The sequence below is a fragment of the Cherax quadricarinatus genome, chromosome 45 (assembly GCF_038502225.1).
Source record: "Cherax quadricarinatus isolate ZL_2023a chromosome 45, ASM3850222v1, whole genome shotgun sequence".
Classification (NCBI taxonomy): domain Eukaryota; kingdom Metazoa; phylum Arthropoda; class Malacostraca; order Decapoda; family Parastacidae; genus Cherax; species Cherax quadricarinatus.
In genome coordinates, this window is record NC_091336.1 from 13,907,366 (window position 1) to 13,925,335 (window position 17,970).

At 38.7% G+C, this 17,970-nt stretch overlaps 1 protein-coding gene across 4 annotated transcripts in view; it reads right to left on the reverse strand.

Moving 5' to 3' along the window:
- ZnT49B (Zinc transporter 49B) overlaps positions 1–17,970 on the reverse strand; it is a 145,887-nt gene that overhangs the window by 35,943 nt on the left and 91,974 nt on the right. For all 4 annotated transcript variants that reach the window (XM_070094312.1, XM_070094313.1, XM_070094311.1 and 1 more), the window contains exons 9-10: positions 1,686–1,815; positions 759–969 (exon numbers count right to left, since the gene is read on the reverse strand). In XM_070094312.1, coding sequence (XP_069950413.1) covers positions 759–969; positions 1,686–1,815 — 341 coding nt within the window. The remainder of the gene's footprint in view (positions 1–758; positions 970–1,685; positions 1,816–17,970) is intronic.

The following is a 17,970-nucleotide window of genomic DNA, read 5'->3' on the forward strand; positions in this document are numbered from 1 at the left end:
GTTTAGAAGCATATACGTATAAAGATACACAACATATCCCTCCAAACTGCCAATATCCCAAACCCCTCCTTTAAAGTGAAGGCATTGTACTTCCCATTTCCAGGACTCAAGTCTGACTATATGAAAATAACCGGTTTCCCTGAATCCCTTCACTAAATATTACCCTGCTCACACTCCAACAGATCGTCAGGTCCCAAGTACCATTCGTCTCCATTCACTCCTATCTAACACGCTCACGCACGCTTGCTGGAAGTCCAAACCCCTCGCCCACAAAACCTCCTTTACCCCCTCTCTCCAACCCTTTCGAGGATGACCCCACCTCACCTTCCTTCCCCTATAGATTTATATGCTTTCCATGTCATTCTACTTTGATCCATTCTCTCTAAATGACCAAACCACCTCAACAACCCCTCTTCTGCCCTCTGACTAATACTTTTATTAACTCCACACCTTTTCCTAATTTCCACACTCCGAATTTTCTGCATATAATTTACACCACACATTGCCCTTAGACACTGGAAAAAAATATAAAATTTGGGAGAGTATATCTAATTTTAGAGATTTTATGTATGAGCTGTGTATACAATTAATTTTATTTAATATTCTACAAGTACACTGCCTGCACTCTGAAGGTGGGGTGGAGGTATGTTGCAATTTTTGACCGTAGTATCAGCACACCTCTGGCAAAACAATGATTGGAAATGGCTGATGTATTAAAAAATTCTTTGTACAATAAATTGGACTGACATTACACTTACTTTCCTACCAGTGCTGCAGTATTTGTATAAACAATAAACCCTGACACTGCAGCCAGGATCCCACCAATCAGACACGATCCACAGGCATCAGGAATGTGCGAACCAGTCAATGAGGTAAGACCCATGCATCCCATGGCCACAGCAACACCCATCACAGCTGCCATATCCTCCAGTAGCACAACATTGACACTTGGATCTTGTCCTCTAAAAACTAACAAAAGAGTGGAGACAGCTAAAGTTGCTACAACAACAAGAAAATATTAAATTTCTTACACTTAATATTCACCCATTAACCATTTTTTTAACTACTGTATTTCTAGTACAGTTTACTGTTTAATGTCAATCATCATTAAGCCACTGTAGTGCAATATGTGTGTGTGTGTGTGTGTGTGTGTGTGTGTGTGTGTGTGAAGTATCACAGTAAGTTTATATTAGTCTATTTAGTAATGCCTGGTGAATGATGTGAGTTAAGATTTACACAATACATTAGTGTTTCACTAAACTGACAATGATATTCATTTATAAACAATTTACAATATCCCTACCTCATGAAAAAGTAATAATAATAATAATAACAATAATAATAATTTTATCTGAGCATGATACATGTTTGTACAAAGGAGTATAACAAATGGGTGCGCATGCCAAAAGCCCCTTTATATGTAGAGCATTTTGAGCAAACTTAACACTAACTTAAGATTAATAAGGCAATAACAGTGCAGTAATTGTACATATGGTCATTAGGTGTAAACAGTTGTGATGATATTTCCAATGTACACACATTATTTCCACTTGAATAGTTTATGTACATTTTCAGGTAACTATTATTAACTAATATGAAGTAAATCACATAGTTGATAGACTATTGCCATTTTATCCCTATACACATATACTGTATAATTTAATCTAATAAAAAGGATTAGTTACCATATTCAGTGAATGACATCTGTTGTTCCTGTGCTCCTTTCCTGATGGCATGAACTGCCATGAGAAGTGTACCACCCTCTGTTATCATTGACCCTCCTAGGATATAAAAAGCCCAGTAAAGGGGTAACACCTGCAAAAAAAAAAAAAAAAATGTAAAAACCATTCATTACATTCATCAACAGACTAATAATAAGATGGAAAGTTAATGTGATATGATTAGGCCAGGAAAAGAAATACATATCTAACAGTTAGAAGTCCTCTCCTTTCATGAACACTATAGCAATAATGAATTAATGACTCTTGACAAAATTCTTACACACATTCCCTGAGGCTGTGATGTACTGAATAGTCTGAATTGTAAATACAATTACAGATTTTTTAATACAAGCTGGTGATAATAGTTATGGAGGTCTCAAAACTGGTGCTATGCTCGAAAACGATTAAGCTCAGATTTACCAAGCTAGCTGTATTTATGATGTAAGTGTTCAATGCTGGCATTCTCTTTTAGAATATTCCAAAGTTCAATTATTTGGCCTTCACACATTCAACACAACAATTAACTGCCTATTTTCCAGTCTGGCTAGTGACTCCTCAGTCATCTGCCCACTAACTGGATGAGTGGATGGTAATGAAGATCAGTACTGTATATTGTACTGCATACTGACTGCTGTGTAACTGAAAGGGGTATCCATAACTATCAATATTTATTTATTAGGTTATACAATCATTTAATATTTGAGGTCTATTGGAAGAGGCAGTCTTGAGTTATCACACAAAGGTGAAAAAGAACCAGCAAGTCATAGCTCAGGTGAGTCATAAACTCATAATTGACTAAAATAAAACTACTGAACTGCAATTTCTTTTAAATAAATATATTAACAATACTTAACTGCATTGTACTCATTTGCCACAATTATCGTAGGTACCTTTTTTTTTTTAATCAGTCAAAGAGAAGGAGTTTTTATAATTTTATGAAGTTTAGTAATGTGGATAAGAAAAGGTGCATTTATTTCATTTTATTAATCAGAAGCACTGAATTTTTATACATATGGATATGTGGAGCATGTATGGAGTTGAAAAAAAAAAGAAAAAAAAATTAACCTTAAACTGTCCAAACACAGATCTACATTTTTACTGCCAGCACTCTAAATATTTTGATTTTTTTTTTAAATTAAAGAGGACACTTTTCAGTGTGTTATAAGACCCCCCAAAAATTTTTTAAGACCTGTATGTACTTACCGAGATATTAGGCCGCGAAGCTGGTGCTGGATGCTCATCTGATGGCAACATCAAGTCCTGCTGCTTGCAGAAGTGTTGCCGATATACCTTTTTTTCTCGTTTTTATTTGAATTTATATAATTTTTATGTTCTGATAATTACAATTTATAATAGTTCTTGTGATTTCATAGCCAACCTTTGTTCTGACACTAATATTAGGTACTGAAATAGTACTCAAATAGTCACAATCACACTGACAGGTGAATATTTTCACCTGCCTTGGTCATTTACTATTGTCTAAAAATATATTCAAAGTATTTATAGGTCTCAGCAATCTTTTAGACATGGTGGAGTATACATGAAACTCCTTAAACCATGGTGTTTATGACGAGTGTCAATAAACTGCTGACACTGCAGCAGCTGAGTGACGCTGATGATCGTGCACTGCTCCAGGGAACCTTGGCTTTATTTTTCACTGTTACACACAAACATGTCTGTCTGTCTGTCTGTGTGTCCATCTCTCTATCTGTCTGTCTAGCTCTGCTTCCCTGTCTTTCTGTCTGCCTGCATGTGTCTGTCTTTCTGCCTGCTTGTCTCTGTCTCAGAGAGCGGCTCATAAACCAACAGGTATTACACACGATGCAAAGTTGTCACGTCTCATTCCTGATCAAGTAAAAAATGTGTATTACTTGCCAAACACGATTATTATGTTTTACATCTACAAGAACTGTATAGCACTTTGCCTGGAATTTTTGGGTTATCCTAGGTAATTTACACTATGCATAATAACTGTACTTGTATACCTGAGAGAGACAGAGATAGTAGATGAATGGTTCAGAGAACCGACACGTTGATAAATTAGACACACATGCAACTCTTGGGTATCTTTATTGAGGAAACATTTCGCCAGACAGTGGCTTCATCAGTCCATATAAAGGAGAAACGTGAAGAACAGGAGGAGAATAAGGTCAGTCCCTCAACCTTGAGTTGATGTGGTCAGTCCATCAATCTTGAATAGAATACAGCATATGTGTGTGGAGAAGTCACTTATATACCATAGGCAGGAGAGGTGCAGCAGACACAGGTGGTGTCACATTTGTTCAATATGGAAGTAGGTCATGCCCAAGGGTTAGGCAAGTGAAGAATTCCCAAGTATTAAGATCCAAAGAAGTTGCAGTGTCTGACAGGATTGAGGGACTGATTACCTCATTCTCCTCCTGTTCTTCACGTTTCTCCTTTGTATGGACTGATGAAGCCACTGCGTGGCGAAATGTTTCCTCAATAAAGATACCCAAGAGTTGCACATGTGTCTAATTTATCAACGTGTCGGTTCTCTGAAAATTCAGCTACTAACTCTGTCTCTCTCAGGCACATATAAGTCCAGTTATTATGCATAGTGTAAATTACCTAGGATAACCCAAAAATTCCAGGCAAAGTGCTATACAGTTCTTGTAGATATAAAACATAATAATCATGTCTGGCAAGTAATACACATTTTTTACTTGATCAGAAATAAGACGTGACGCCTTTGCATTGTGTGTAACACCTGTTGGTTTACGAGCCGCTCTCTGAGACAGACACACGCAGGCAGACAGAAAGACAGAGAAGCAGAGCTAGACAGACAGATCATCACTTTCCTCATAAAATGGGGGTGTTAATATGACATGACATCAGTGAATCCCTGGTGTTTGCCATGTATTTGCTCTAGCTGGCACTCAATTGACCTGGTACTCCCACAAGGTACTAAGTGGTCCCAGATATATAAAATACTGCGCACACCGAATGTTAAGACCCATTCTATACTGACCAGGCATCTCAGGCCAATTGTGCCAAATTTGAAGGCAGGAAAATAAAACATAAAGAAAGTACAAAGATAGCCACTATCATGCAGAGGCATTTCGGGTAAACTAATCCTAATACATAGTAACTAATTAAAACTAGATAAGATAATAGTACATAGTAATTATACTTAAAACTAAACATGGAATAGTGGTTAGCTGTTTTACAATCTTGCTTGAACTTAATAAATCTTATGTAAACTTAGTACAAAGTCTAACTTACAAGTAATGGTGCAGGTGGTAATATTTTAAGGAATGGCAGAATTAAAAGCCAGGAAGTCACATGATAAGATTAATTAGCAGATGTTTAGGCAGGTTTGGTTAATACAGTGGACCCCCGGTTTGCGATATTAACCCTTTGACTGTTTCGGATGTATAAATACGTCTTACGAGCCAATGTTTCTGACGTATTTATACGCATAAATTCTAGCAGCTTCAAATCAAGCAGGAGAAAGCTGGTAGGCCCACATGTGAGAGAATGGGTCTCCATGGTCAGTGTGCACCATATAAAAAAAAAAATCGGGGAGCCAGTGGTGCATTGTGGGAATGCCATTTCAGTTGTCCTTTTTCAGCATGTCTAGCGGTAAGAAATATGTGATTCCCCAGCAAATCTGGGACTCTTCTCTTCCCAAGTGATGCTCTAACACAGATGGAAGTGTCAGTGAAGATCAATTTCATGATTTGGAGGAGTTTGAGACCAAAAGCAATGGAGGAGGAGGAGGGGGAGGAGGGGAGGAAGAGGAGGAGGAGGAGGAGGAGGAGGGGAGGAAGAGGAGGAGGAGGAGGAGGAGGAGGAGGAGGAGGAGGAGGAGGAGGAGAAGAGGAGGAGGAGGAGGAGAAGAGGAGGAGGAGGAGGAGGAGGAAGAAGAAGATGTAATAATATTGTTCCCTTGAAGCAAGAAAAAAAAAAGTCCACCCCATGACAGTGACAAGATAAGGGGAGATAACATCTGATAAGAGCTGACTTTGATGAGCGTAAACAAGGGTAGAGCTGATAAGGAAATATTAAATGACCATCGCCCTCCCTTTGTTTTTGCTGGTACACAAACATTTCTGTCTGTCTATTTGTCTGTCTGTCAAGCTCCCTGTCTGTCCATCTAGCTCTCTGTCTCAGAGAGAGAGCCACAAGACTGTGTCATCACGTTTACTCACATCTTCAAGCAGAGTATAGCACTTTGCCTGGATTTCTTGGGTTATCCTAGGTAATTTACACTATGTATACTTGCATTTATGTGTACCTGTGAGAAAGAGATAGGCAGACAGATAGAAAGAGAGATTGAAAGATATAGAATGAGGGAGAAAGATAATTAGATAGAATGGAGGAGGGGAAGCAGCATCCGACCCCATTGTTTTGACAGGCAGGAGGGGGAGTGAGTAATGAGACAATATGTCACTTTGACAGCTGCCGATTTCTGACTCAAAACAATTATAAGCCACACACTGGCACAGAAGACAAGGAGGAAGAGAAGGAGGAGGAGAAGGAGGAGGAGAAGGAGGAGGAGGAGAAGGAGGAGGAGGAGAAGGAGGAGGAGAAGGAGGAGGAGGAGGAGGAGGAGGAGGAGGAGGAGGAGGAGGAGGAGGAGGAGGAGGAGGAGGAGGAGGAGAAGGAGGAGAAGGAGGAGGAGGAGGAGGAGGAGAAGGAGGAGGAGGAGGAGGAGGAGGAGGAGGAGGAGGAGGAGGAGGAGGAGGAGGAGGAGGAGAAGGAGAAGGAGGAGAAGGAGGAGGAGGAGAAGGAGGAGGAGAAGGAGGAGGAGGAGGAGGAGGAGGAGGAGGAGGAGGAGGAGGAGGAGGAGGAGGAGAAGGAGGAGGAGGAGGAGAAGGAGGAGGAGGAGGAGGAGAAGGAGGAGGAGGAGAAGGAGGAGGAGGAGGAGGAGGAGAAGGAGGAGGAGGAGGAGGAGGAGGAGGAGGAGGAGGAGGAGGAGGAGAAGGAGGAGGAGGAGAAGGAGGAGGAGGAGAAGGAGGAGGAGGAGGAGGAGAAGGAGGAGGAGGAGAAGGAGGAGGAGGAGAAGGAGAAGGAGGAGGAGGAGATGGAGGAGGAGGAGAAGGAGGAGGAGGAGGAGGAGGAGGAGGAGGAGGAGGAGGAGGAGGAGGAGGAGGAGGAGGAGGAGGAGGAGGAGGAGGAGGAGGAGGAGGAGGAGAAGGAGGAGGAGGAGGAGGAGAAGGAGGAGGAGGATGATTGTTTGTTTGTTTTTGTAAACAAGTTTTGTAAACAATATATTGATAATTATGTTTGTGTGCTTATTGTGTTGTATACAACGAGTGTATATATGTACATTGCACCTTACTTTGGTCTCACAGGCCACATAAGTTACGTGAAAAAATAAAATAGTGAAAAAAACAACAAACCTTCAAATACAAGTAAACTAAAGTTTACCGGGTGAGCGGCAGTCGCCGCTGTTGCCATACGCGGCTCATTTTCTGCAAACTTCATGCCTCTATATCTCGGTAAGTACCGATGGCAAAAAATTTTTTTTTTGGACAAACACTCAGAAAAATAATCTTAACATTTTCATAAGAAAAAATAATTTTTTTTTTTTTTGAATATTTGGCGACATAGAATGACAGTTTCAGAGAGGGGCCTGAAACAGTCAAAGGGTTAATCCGTTCCAGAGAGCTCATCGTAACCCAAAATTATCGAAAAGCGAATCAATTTTCCCCATATGAAATAATGGAAATCAAATTAATCCGTGCAAGACACCCAAAAGTATGAAAAAAAAAATTTTACCACATGAAACATTAAGTTTAATGCACACAAACTGAAGAAGACATGCAATAGAATACATGACACTTACCTTTAATGAAGATCTGGTGATGATTGATGGGATGGGAGGAGGGGAGAGTGTTGAAGTATTTAATGTTTAGAAGGGGAATCCCCTTCCATTAGGACTTAAGGTAGCAAGTCCTTTTCCGGGGTTACTTCCCTTCTTTTAATGCCAGTAGGACCAGCTTTAGTCACTGGACCTCTGTCGCATAACAAATCTGTCCATAGAGCTCTGTACCTCCCGTTCCTTTACGATTTGTCTAAAATGGGCCACAACATTGTCATTGTAATAGTCACCAGCACGGCTTGCAATAGCTGTGTTAGGGTGATTTTCATTCATAAAGGTTTGCAGTTCAACCCACTTTGCACACATTTCCTTAATTTTTGAAGTAGGCACAATGGATTCCACAACTGGCATAGGCTTCTCAGGGTTAGCCCCAAACCCTTCAAAATCTTTCTTAATTTCCATACTAATTCTCACCCTTTTTACCACAGGGTTGGCACTAGAAGCTTTCTTGGGGCCCATGGTGACTTATTTTCCAGAAACAAGCACCAAACACACTGTGATAATATGGAATGTACCGAATGTATCCTTAGATGCGAGCACACTGGCTGGCTTGTAAACACTGGCACACACGGGGCAGTTCAGGCCACACGTGGACACGTCTTGGACGAATCGCGTAAACTGGGTTTTTTAACGGGAACCGAGGCAAAATTTTTGCGTTAAAATGTATCGAATACCGGATTTATCGGATACCGATGGCATCGCAAACCGGGGGTCCACTGTATTGAGAAACAAAATGATTTTATGGATTGGCAGAATTAAGAGCCTAGAGGTCACATGATAAAACTAGTCAGCAGATGTTTGGTTGATTTGGTTAATATTGTAAGATAAGATGATTTTTTAGCAAAGTTCTAAATTTATAAGCTGTCTGGGGATCCTTGACCTGTTCCGGTAGTGAGTTCCAGATCTTCGGGCCTTTTATGTGCATAGTGTTCTTGCATAGTGAAAGTCAGACTCGAGGGATGCTGATAAGTGCCTTATGTTGAAAAGTGCCTCGACAGTTGTCAAGTAGTAGTTTTAGGGGAGGGTTTACAGTGGAGTTTAAGGTTCTGTATATGTAGTAGGCACAATAATAAGAGTGTACGTCTTGTATATTTAGCAAGTTGAGTCTTTTGAAAAGTGGTGGGGTGTACTGTCTAGCACAGGAGCTGGTTATCACCCGCACAAAAGCTTTTTGTTGGATTATTAAGGGTCTAAAGGTGGTTGGCAGTGGTTGAGCCCCAGGCACAAATACCATAGGTGAGGTAAGGATATATTAGAAAGTGGTACAGGGTAAGGAGAGTCATTTGTGGTACATTGTATTGAAATTTGGAAAGGATTCCTACTGATTTGGAAATTTTCTTGGCTATGTGATGGGTATGGGACTGAAATTTAAGATTACAGTCAAGAAGACGACCTAGAAATTTGCCCACCGTGTGTCTTGATATAGGGGAACCATTTAACAGTATGTTGAGTTGAATATTTGAGGCTGTGTTGCCAAACAGCATGAAGTATGTTTTATCTATGCTGAGAGTGAGTTTGTTGGTTGTCATCCAAGCATATATCCTTAGCAGTTCATTGTTTACAGTGTTTCCAAGCACAGCTGGGTCTGAATGGGAGTAGACATAAGTAGTGTCATCTGCGAATAGAACTGGTTTAACCCTTTGACTGTTTTGGTCATATATATACGTCTTATGAACCAGTGTTTCGGACATATACATACTCAATAATTCTAGCAGCTTCAAATCAAGCAGGAGAAAGCTGGTAGGCCCACATGTGAGAGAATGGGTCTGGGTGGTCACATAAAAAAAAAATCCTGCAGCACGCAGTGCATAATAAGAAAAAAAAACTGACCAATATTTTTGGATTAAAACGCTAACTTTGAGGTGTATTTTCGTATAGTATTTATCATTGTATTCTCGTTTTCATGGTCTCACATGATAAAATGGAAAACATATTGCAGAAATAGAGATGATTTTGATTAGTTTCACGATGAAAACGACCTTGAAATTGAGTTCAAAGTAGTGGAAATGTTCGATTTTTACCAATGTTCAAGAGTAAGCAAATCACACCACACATCCAATACACGTCAACTGGCGAGTCTAATATTATTTCAATAGTGCACTGATATTATTTATACCATTTTTATAATAATGCAGTAGTCTGCAAAGCAGTAAATTTTGTATTTTTTATATGAATAAAAAATAAAAATAGAAAGCAATAGTAATATAAGAGGGGCCTAGAGACGTGACTAATAAACAGAGGATATGTTATTTTAGTGCCAAGAATGTCTACATTGTTTATTCTGGACCCTATTTTGAAATTGGCATCTTTTTTAATTTGCGTGAAATTGGCCAAATTACCAATTTCTGACCACTTTATTGGGTAGTTCAAATTGGTAAATGGGCAGTTTCTTGTACTCAATTGATAGAAAGAATGCAGTTCTAAAGAAATAGCTATGAGTTTGGTCAACTGGAACAACAGAATTGGCCAAAAACAGGGGTCAAAGTTGGCGAAATCGCCGATGCGTACAGGTCGCCGAGTATGCTAACTTCACGGGAGCGTAATTCAGTGAGTTTTTGACCAAATTTTGTACTTTTGGTATCATTACCATTGGGAAAATATTCTCTATCATTTCATAAGAAAAAATAATTTTTTTTTTTCAAAAATTTTGTGACAGAATGACAGTTTCAGAAAGGGGCTTGTGACAGTTAAAGGGTTAAGGAGTTGGGATGCATTGAGGAGATCACTGATATAGATGAGAAAGAGGAGTGGCCCTAGGACACTACCCAGGGTACTCCTACAGCTACAGGTTGGATAGTGGAGTTGACTCTTAATTACTTTGTACTGCCATATAACCTCTCGTATAACTACCAGTTTACCTGGAGTTTACCTGGAGAGAGTTCCGGGGGTCAACGCCCCCGCGGCCCGGTCTGTGACCAGGCCTCCTTAGGTTAGTGTCCCAGGATGCGACCCACACCAGTCGACTAACACCCAGGTACCCATTTTACTGATGGGGAACATAGACAACAGGTGGAAAGAAACACGTCCAATGTTTATACTCTGGCTGGGAATCGAACCCAGGCCCTCACCGTGTGAAGCGAGAGCGTTAACCACCAGGCTACCAGAGCAATATTGAATGAAATAAACATTACTTTTTCACTTTTTTGTAATCATTATTACTTACTAAAATTTTATTAAACACCATATTTACTACCAGTCAATTTTACTTTTGTACATTAAACATTATTTTATACTTCCCATAACATTTTGTTGCCAAATTTTCAAGTTTGTATATTCAACTCCAACCTTTATATTATCCTTTGTACCTGTGTACCTGTCTACCATCTTACTATCATATTATAACCAAGACATTACCCTTGTTATTTTTTACTATTATTCTTTTGGTACTTTAATTGTGAATTACATTTTGTCAATTTAAATCTAGTTATACTCCTGATCTTGTCAGCAACCTATACCAGACTCTAGTGCAATTGCAAGTACCATTTCAATTTGTATTTTTATATTATAAGTTTATATTATAATTCCTACTCTAAGATTGTTTTCATATCTTAGTGACTATATTGTGTGTGCAATTAGTGTATATTTCAATTATATTTTTGTTCAAGGCCCTTAACTATCTTTTGCTAACTAGTACCAACTACCTCATATATTTTTTTTTTCTACTTTTTTTATTCTTTTGCTACCTTAACTTGTATATTTTATCTTGTCAATTTAAATCTAGTTATACTCTAATTCTTGTAAACAACTTATATAACACCTTAGTGCAATTACAATTGAAAGTCTTGTGCCTTTTTTATATTATTAGATTAAACTCAGTTGTACTATAGTCAATACCAAATTCATTATATTAGACCATATTGCAATTACTAGTGAGAGACTGGTGCTATTTTTAATTTGTATTGTTATATTATTAGATTAAATCTAGTTGTACTATAGCTCATTCTAGCTCAAAACATAGACTCCACAAACGTCATTATATTAGACCTTAGTGCAATTATTTGACTACCACTTTATTGTTCACCACAACTTATATTAGTCCCTTTTGTATTATAATTTTATATTATAATTCTAACTTTAAAGAATTACCTTTAAAGTACTACCTACTATCATATTCCCAAGCTCCATTATTTGATCATCACTTTATTTGTTCACCACAAATTATTTTAGTCCCTTTTATATTGTCTCCTTTATTTTAGCTTTAAAAAACTACCTTAGCTCATTATTTTTACATTTGTTAAATAATTCAGGTGCTATTTTTTTAGCTTTAGAATATTTACTTTGTTTTATACTTAATTCTAACTATAGATTCACTACAAATCTTATGATTACAAGCATTGATCCTGATACCAACCTCTTATTTAATGACTTAAATGATTCAAACAGTTACTGTAATTACTACACAGCAGAACAATCAAAGGCACTTCTCAGAGCCAACAACAACATAACTATCTTTAACTACAATATCAGATCTTTAAGCAAGCATTACGATGACCTCCTAGCATTACTAAATTCCTTGCATGCCAATATGTCCATCATTACACTAACTGAAACCTGGCTAAAGCCTGATACTACAGATGTCTATGCCATTCCTGGTTACACAGCCATACACAACTGTAGGCCAGACCAACAAGGGGGTGGTACAGCTATATACTACTCAGACCAATCCAAATCCAAATACCTACAAAAAACCTCTCACAGTGATAAACATCTACAGAGTTCCACAATCAAACATTAGCCAATTTAGTCAAAACCTAGGCAGTATGATAACTGATGCACACATGAACAAAGATCACTTACTACTCTCAGGTGACTTCAATATAAATCTCCTGCAAGACCAGGACCCACATGTTACTGAATTCACAAACACAATGAGTAACTGCATGTTGCTACCAACAGTAACAAAACCTACAAGAGTTACGGAGACCAGTGTTTCCCTACTTGACCACATCTGGACCAACACCATATCCCCTTTAAAATCAGGCATAATTACAGATAATACCACAGACCACTACCCTACTTTCCTCATAACAACTCTTGGTAAAATACCCCAAGACACTGCTAAAGTCACCTTCAGACTTCACAATGAGGCAGCCATTAATAACTTCACAACAGCAGTAACAAACATTGACTGGCACACTGAGCTAGAAATCTATACAGATATTGACGAATGTTTTAATAATTTTCTAAAAAAGACCCAATACCTCTATAACAAGCACTGCCCTAAAAAAACTAAACAGATGACAGCTAAGAGACTGAACAGTCCCTGGCTAACACCCAGCATTCTCAAATCCATAAATACAAAACACCGATATGAAAAACAGTACAGAATGGGTCACATAACGAGAGACCAAACAAAACGTTACTCGTCAATCCTAACCAGCCTGATAAGAAGGGCAAAAAAACTGTATTATGAGAACAGATTATCCAACCTACGAGGTGATATAAAAAAGACCTGGAAGACTCTATCAGAAATTCTGGGAACAAAAAAGATATCACGAAATAGCGAAATAAAATTAGCAAAATCAGATGAACCCCAAGTCCCACCAACAGAAACAGCAAACAGACTCAATGATTTCTTCTCCACTATAGGACAAAACCTTGCCAATAAAATCCCAAGCTCAGATACCCCACCAAATGACTACCTCACTGGCAACTACCCGAACACACTGTTCCTAGCTCCGACTAACCCATACGAAGTCTCCCTTATTATCAACGCACTAAAAAACAAGGCAGGAGATTTAAATACCTTACCACCCTTTATATACAAAAAAGTGTCACAAGTACTATCACCAATCATTGCAACACTCTTTAACAAATCCATTGAATCCTCCACCTTCCCTTCAGCTCTCAAAATAGCAAGGGTCACCCCGATCCATAAAGGAGGTGACCAAACAGAGCTGAATAACTATAGGCCAATATCCAATTTACACCCTCTCTCAAAAATCTTCGAAAAATTAATTCATAAACGAATCTACTCCTACCTCATCTCCCAAAACATTCTCAACCCCTGCCAATTTGGATTCAGGCCTAATAAAAATACTAATGATGCTATTATACACATGCTAGAACATATATACACTGCAATAGAGAAAAAAGAAGTCCCACTGGGGATCTTCATTGACTTACGTAAAGCTTTTGATACAGTTGACCATGACTTGCTCCACGTAAAATTGTCACACTATGGTATTAGAGGGCACTCCCTCAACTACCTCAAGTCATACCTCAGCAACAGAAGCCAATATGTGTACGCAAATGGGGCAAGCTCTTCCGCTCAACCAATTACAGTTGGTGTCCCACAGGGAAGTGTCCTTGGCCCTCTTCTCTTTCTCCTATACATAAATGACCTACCAAATGCTTCGCAATTACTCAAACCCACACTTTTTGCAGATGACACTACATACGTCTTCTCTCACCCGAGCCCAGTCACGCTAGCCAATACTGTAAACACCGAATTACAGAAAATATCTACCTGGATGAGGACTAACAAACTTACACTAAACATTGACAAAACCTACTTCATTCAGTTTGGTAACAGAGCTACAGATGTACCTCTTAACATAACGATAAACAGATCACCTATCACAAAGCTAACAGAGGGAAAATTCTTAGGAATCCACCTTGATAATAGACTCAAATTTCATACACATATACAACAAATTTCTAAGAAAATTTCCAAGACTGTAGGCATACTATCGAAGATACGGTACTATGTTCCACAGTCAGCCCTCCTGGCCCTTTATCACTCTCTTATTTACCCCTATCTCACCTATGGAATTTGTGCATGGGGCTCAACAACAATTAACCAACTCAGACCACTAATTACCCAACAAAAGGCTGCAGTTAGAATGATAACAAATTCTCACTACAGGCAGCACACTCCACCAATATTCAAAACACTTAACTTACTCACCATACAAAACATCCATACTTATTACTGCACCTATTACATACATAGAACACTTAACTCTGATATTAACCCTCCCCTCAAACATCTCCTTGCCAACACTTACTCACTCAAAACCAAATAAATACTGAATAACTGAACCTTATAAATTGTATATCCTATATGTTACTCACAATTATATCACACAAATGTTAAACCTAGGACCCAATCTTTTTTTTTTTTTTTTTTTTTTTTCAACAAGTCGGCCGTCTCCCACCGAGGCAGGGTGACCCAAAAAAGAAAGAAAATCCCCAAAAAGAAAATACTTTCATCATCATTCAACACTTTCACCACACTCGCACATTATCACTGTTTTTGCAGAGGTGCTCAGAATACAACAGTCTAGAAGCATACACATATAAAGATACACAACATATCCCTCCAAACTGCCAATATCCCAAACCCCTCCTTTAAAGTGCAGGCATTGTACTTCCCATTTCCAGGACTCAAGTCCGACTATATGAAAATAACCGGTTTCCCTGAATCCCTTCACTAAATATTACCCTGCTCACACTCCAACAGATCGTCAGGTCCCAAGTACCATTCGTCTCCATTCACTCCTATCTAACACGCTCACGCACGCTTGCTGGAAGTCCAAGCCCCTTACCCACAAAACCTCCTTTACCCCCTCTCTCCAACCCTTTCGAGGACGACCCCTACCCCGCCTTCCTTCCCCTATAGATTTATATGCTTTCCATGTCATTCTACTGTGATCCATTCTCTCTAAATGACCAAACCACCTCAACAACCCCTCTTCTGCCCTCTGACTAATACTTTTATTAACTCCACACCTTCTCCTAATTTCCACACTCCGAATTTTCTGCATAATATTTACACCACACATTGCCCTTAAACAGGACATCTCCGCTGCCTCCAACCGTCTCCTCGCTGCTGCATTTACCACCCAAGCTTCACACCCATATAAGAGTGTTGGTACTACTATACTTTCATACATTCCCTTCTTTGCCTCCATAGATAACGTTTTTTGACTCCACATATACCTCAACGCACCACTCACCTTTTTTCCCTCATCAATTCTATGATTAACCTCATCCTTCATAAATCCATCCGCCGACACGTCAACTCCCAAGTATCTGAAAACATTCACTTCTTCCATACTCCTCCTCCCCAATTTGATATCCAATTTTTCTTTATCTAAATCATTTGACACCCTCATCACCTTACTCTTTTCTATGTTCACTTTCAACTTTCTACCTTTACACACATTCCCAAACTCATCCACTAACCTTTGCAATTTTTCTTTAGAATCTCCCATAAGCACAGTATCATCAGCAAAAAGTAACTGTGTCAATTCCCATTTTGAATTTGATTCCCCATAATTTAATCCCACCCCTCTCCCAAACACCCTAGCATTTACTTCCTTTACAACCCCATCTATAAATATATTAAACAACCATGGTGACATTACACATCCCTGTCTAAGACCTACTTTTACTGGGAAGTAGTCTCCCTCTCTTCTACACACCCTAACCTGAGCCTCACTATCCTCATAAAAACTCTTTACAGCATTTAATAACTTACCACCTATTCCATATACTTGCAACATCTGCCACATTGCTCCTCTATCCACTCTATCATATGCCTTTTCTAAATCCATAAATGCAATAAAAACTTCCCTATCTTTATCTAAATACTGTTCACATATATGCTTCAATGTAAACACCTGATCTACACATCCCCTACCCACTCTAAAACCTCCAATCTAACTTTGTTATTTTTTTAAATACACTACCTAACAGAATACTCCATTCGACTGAATGTACAGCAATGCATGCAACCATATGACCTGTCTTTGTAATACTCATTTGTGCTTTATAGTTATCTGTTTACAATTATGTTTTATCACTGATTTCATCATTGCTTAGTTAATCTTAAGTTAATTTTAAGCCAGCCCGTAATGCTATGCATATAAGTGGCTTTGGCATGCTGCTCTTACCTGTATTTTTTTGTACCTCTGTATGTATGCTAAAATTACTAAATAAAAAATAAATAAAATAAATATACCCACTGTGTCCATGTATTGTTTGTAATGGCTTGATAAAGCTCCTGGAGAGCGAAACGTTGCCACAATAAAATGTCACATGTCACTCCATTTGCATGTACATACTGGTGTCTGTCGTTAAGATAGGATTTTAGGTAGTCAAGAGAATGTCCTCTTATGCCGTAATGATTCAGTTTGAGGTGCAAGAGATTGTGGTCAACTGTGTCAACCGCTTTTCTTAGGTCGATAAAGAGCCCCAGAGGATATTCATATTTATCGAGAGCTGTGTATATTAGATCAAGCATTTGTATAATAGCATCATTCATACTTTTTTTGGTCTAAACCCAAACTAGCATGGGTTAAGTATGTTGTTGGATGTAAGGTAGGAGTAAAGTTGCTTGTGTATTATTTTTTCAAATATCTTGGAGAGTAAGGGCAAGTTGGATATGGGTCTGTAATTGTTCAAATCAGTTGGATCTCCAAATTTGTGGATCGGGATGACCTTTGCTGTCTTGAGCATAGATGGGAAGGTTGAGGAAGCTATAGATTTGTTAAACATTGTTGCAATAATGGGCGACAGTTCTGGTGCAGCTTTTTTATATATGAATGGCGGCAAGTTATCTAGATCACCTGATTTGTTCTTTAATGATTTAATGACGAGTGAGACTTCAGTGGAATTAGTTGGAGCTAGAAATAGAGTATTTGGATAGTTACCAGTGAGGTACTCGCTCGGCTGGGTATTTCAGCTAGGAATTCGACTCGCTAGCTTTGATCCTACAGTAAAGAAGACATTAAATTTGTCGGCTGTGTCTATAGGTTGCATGTGAGGTTCATCTGGTGTAGTTAAGTCTAACTCTCTATTTCCAGTCAGTTTCCTTGAGCCCAAAATTTTGGAGAGGGTTTGCCAGGTACTTTTCATGTCACCTTTCATTTCACTAAATCTATTTTCATAATACATTTGCTTTGATTTACGTATTAGTTTTGTGAGTACTGATGTGTATCTTTTAGTAAATTCTTTAGTAATTAAGCCTAATCTCAACTGTTTTTCAATTTGGTGTTTTTTATTAATAGATTTGAAGATACTTTTTGTTAGTCATGGGTTGTTTAGCCTCTTTTCTGTGATCCGTTTCGTTTTGACTGGGTAATGTTTGTTATAGAGGTTTAGGGTTTTATGTAAAAAAATTTTGATATCTTTATCAATATTATTACTGTCATCTAGCTCTCTCTGTTAATCAATGGCACCTAATGCTAGTTTTAGGTTGTTTATCGATGTCTCATCATGCAGGCGAAAAGAGATCTTTCTTGTGTCTTGAGGCAGTTTAGATAAGTTGGTTATGAGAAAGGTAGGGTAGTGGTCTGTGGTGTTGTCTATGATTATACCTGCTTGTAGTGGGGATATCGTGTTGGTCCAGATATGATCAAGTAACGAGGCACTTGTCTCAGAGATTCTTGTTGG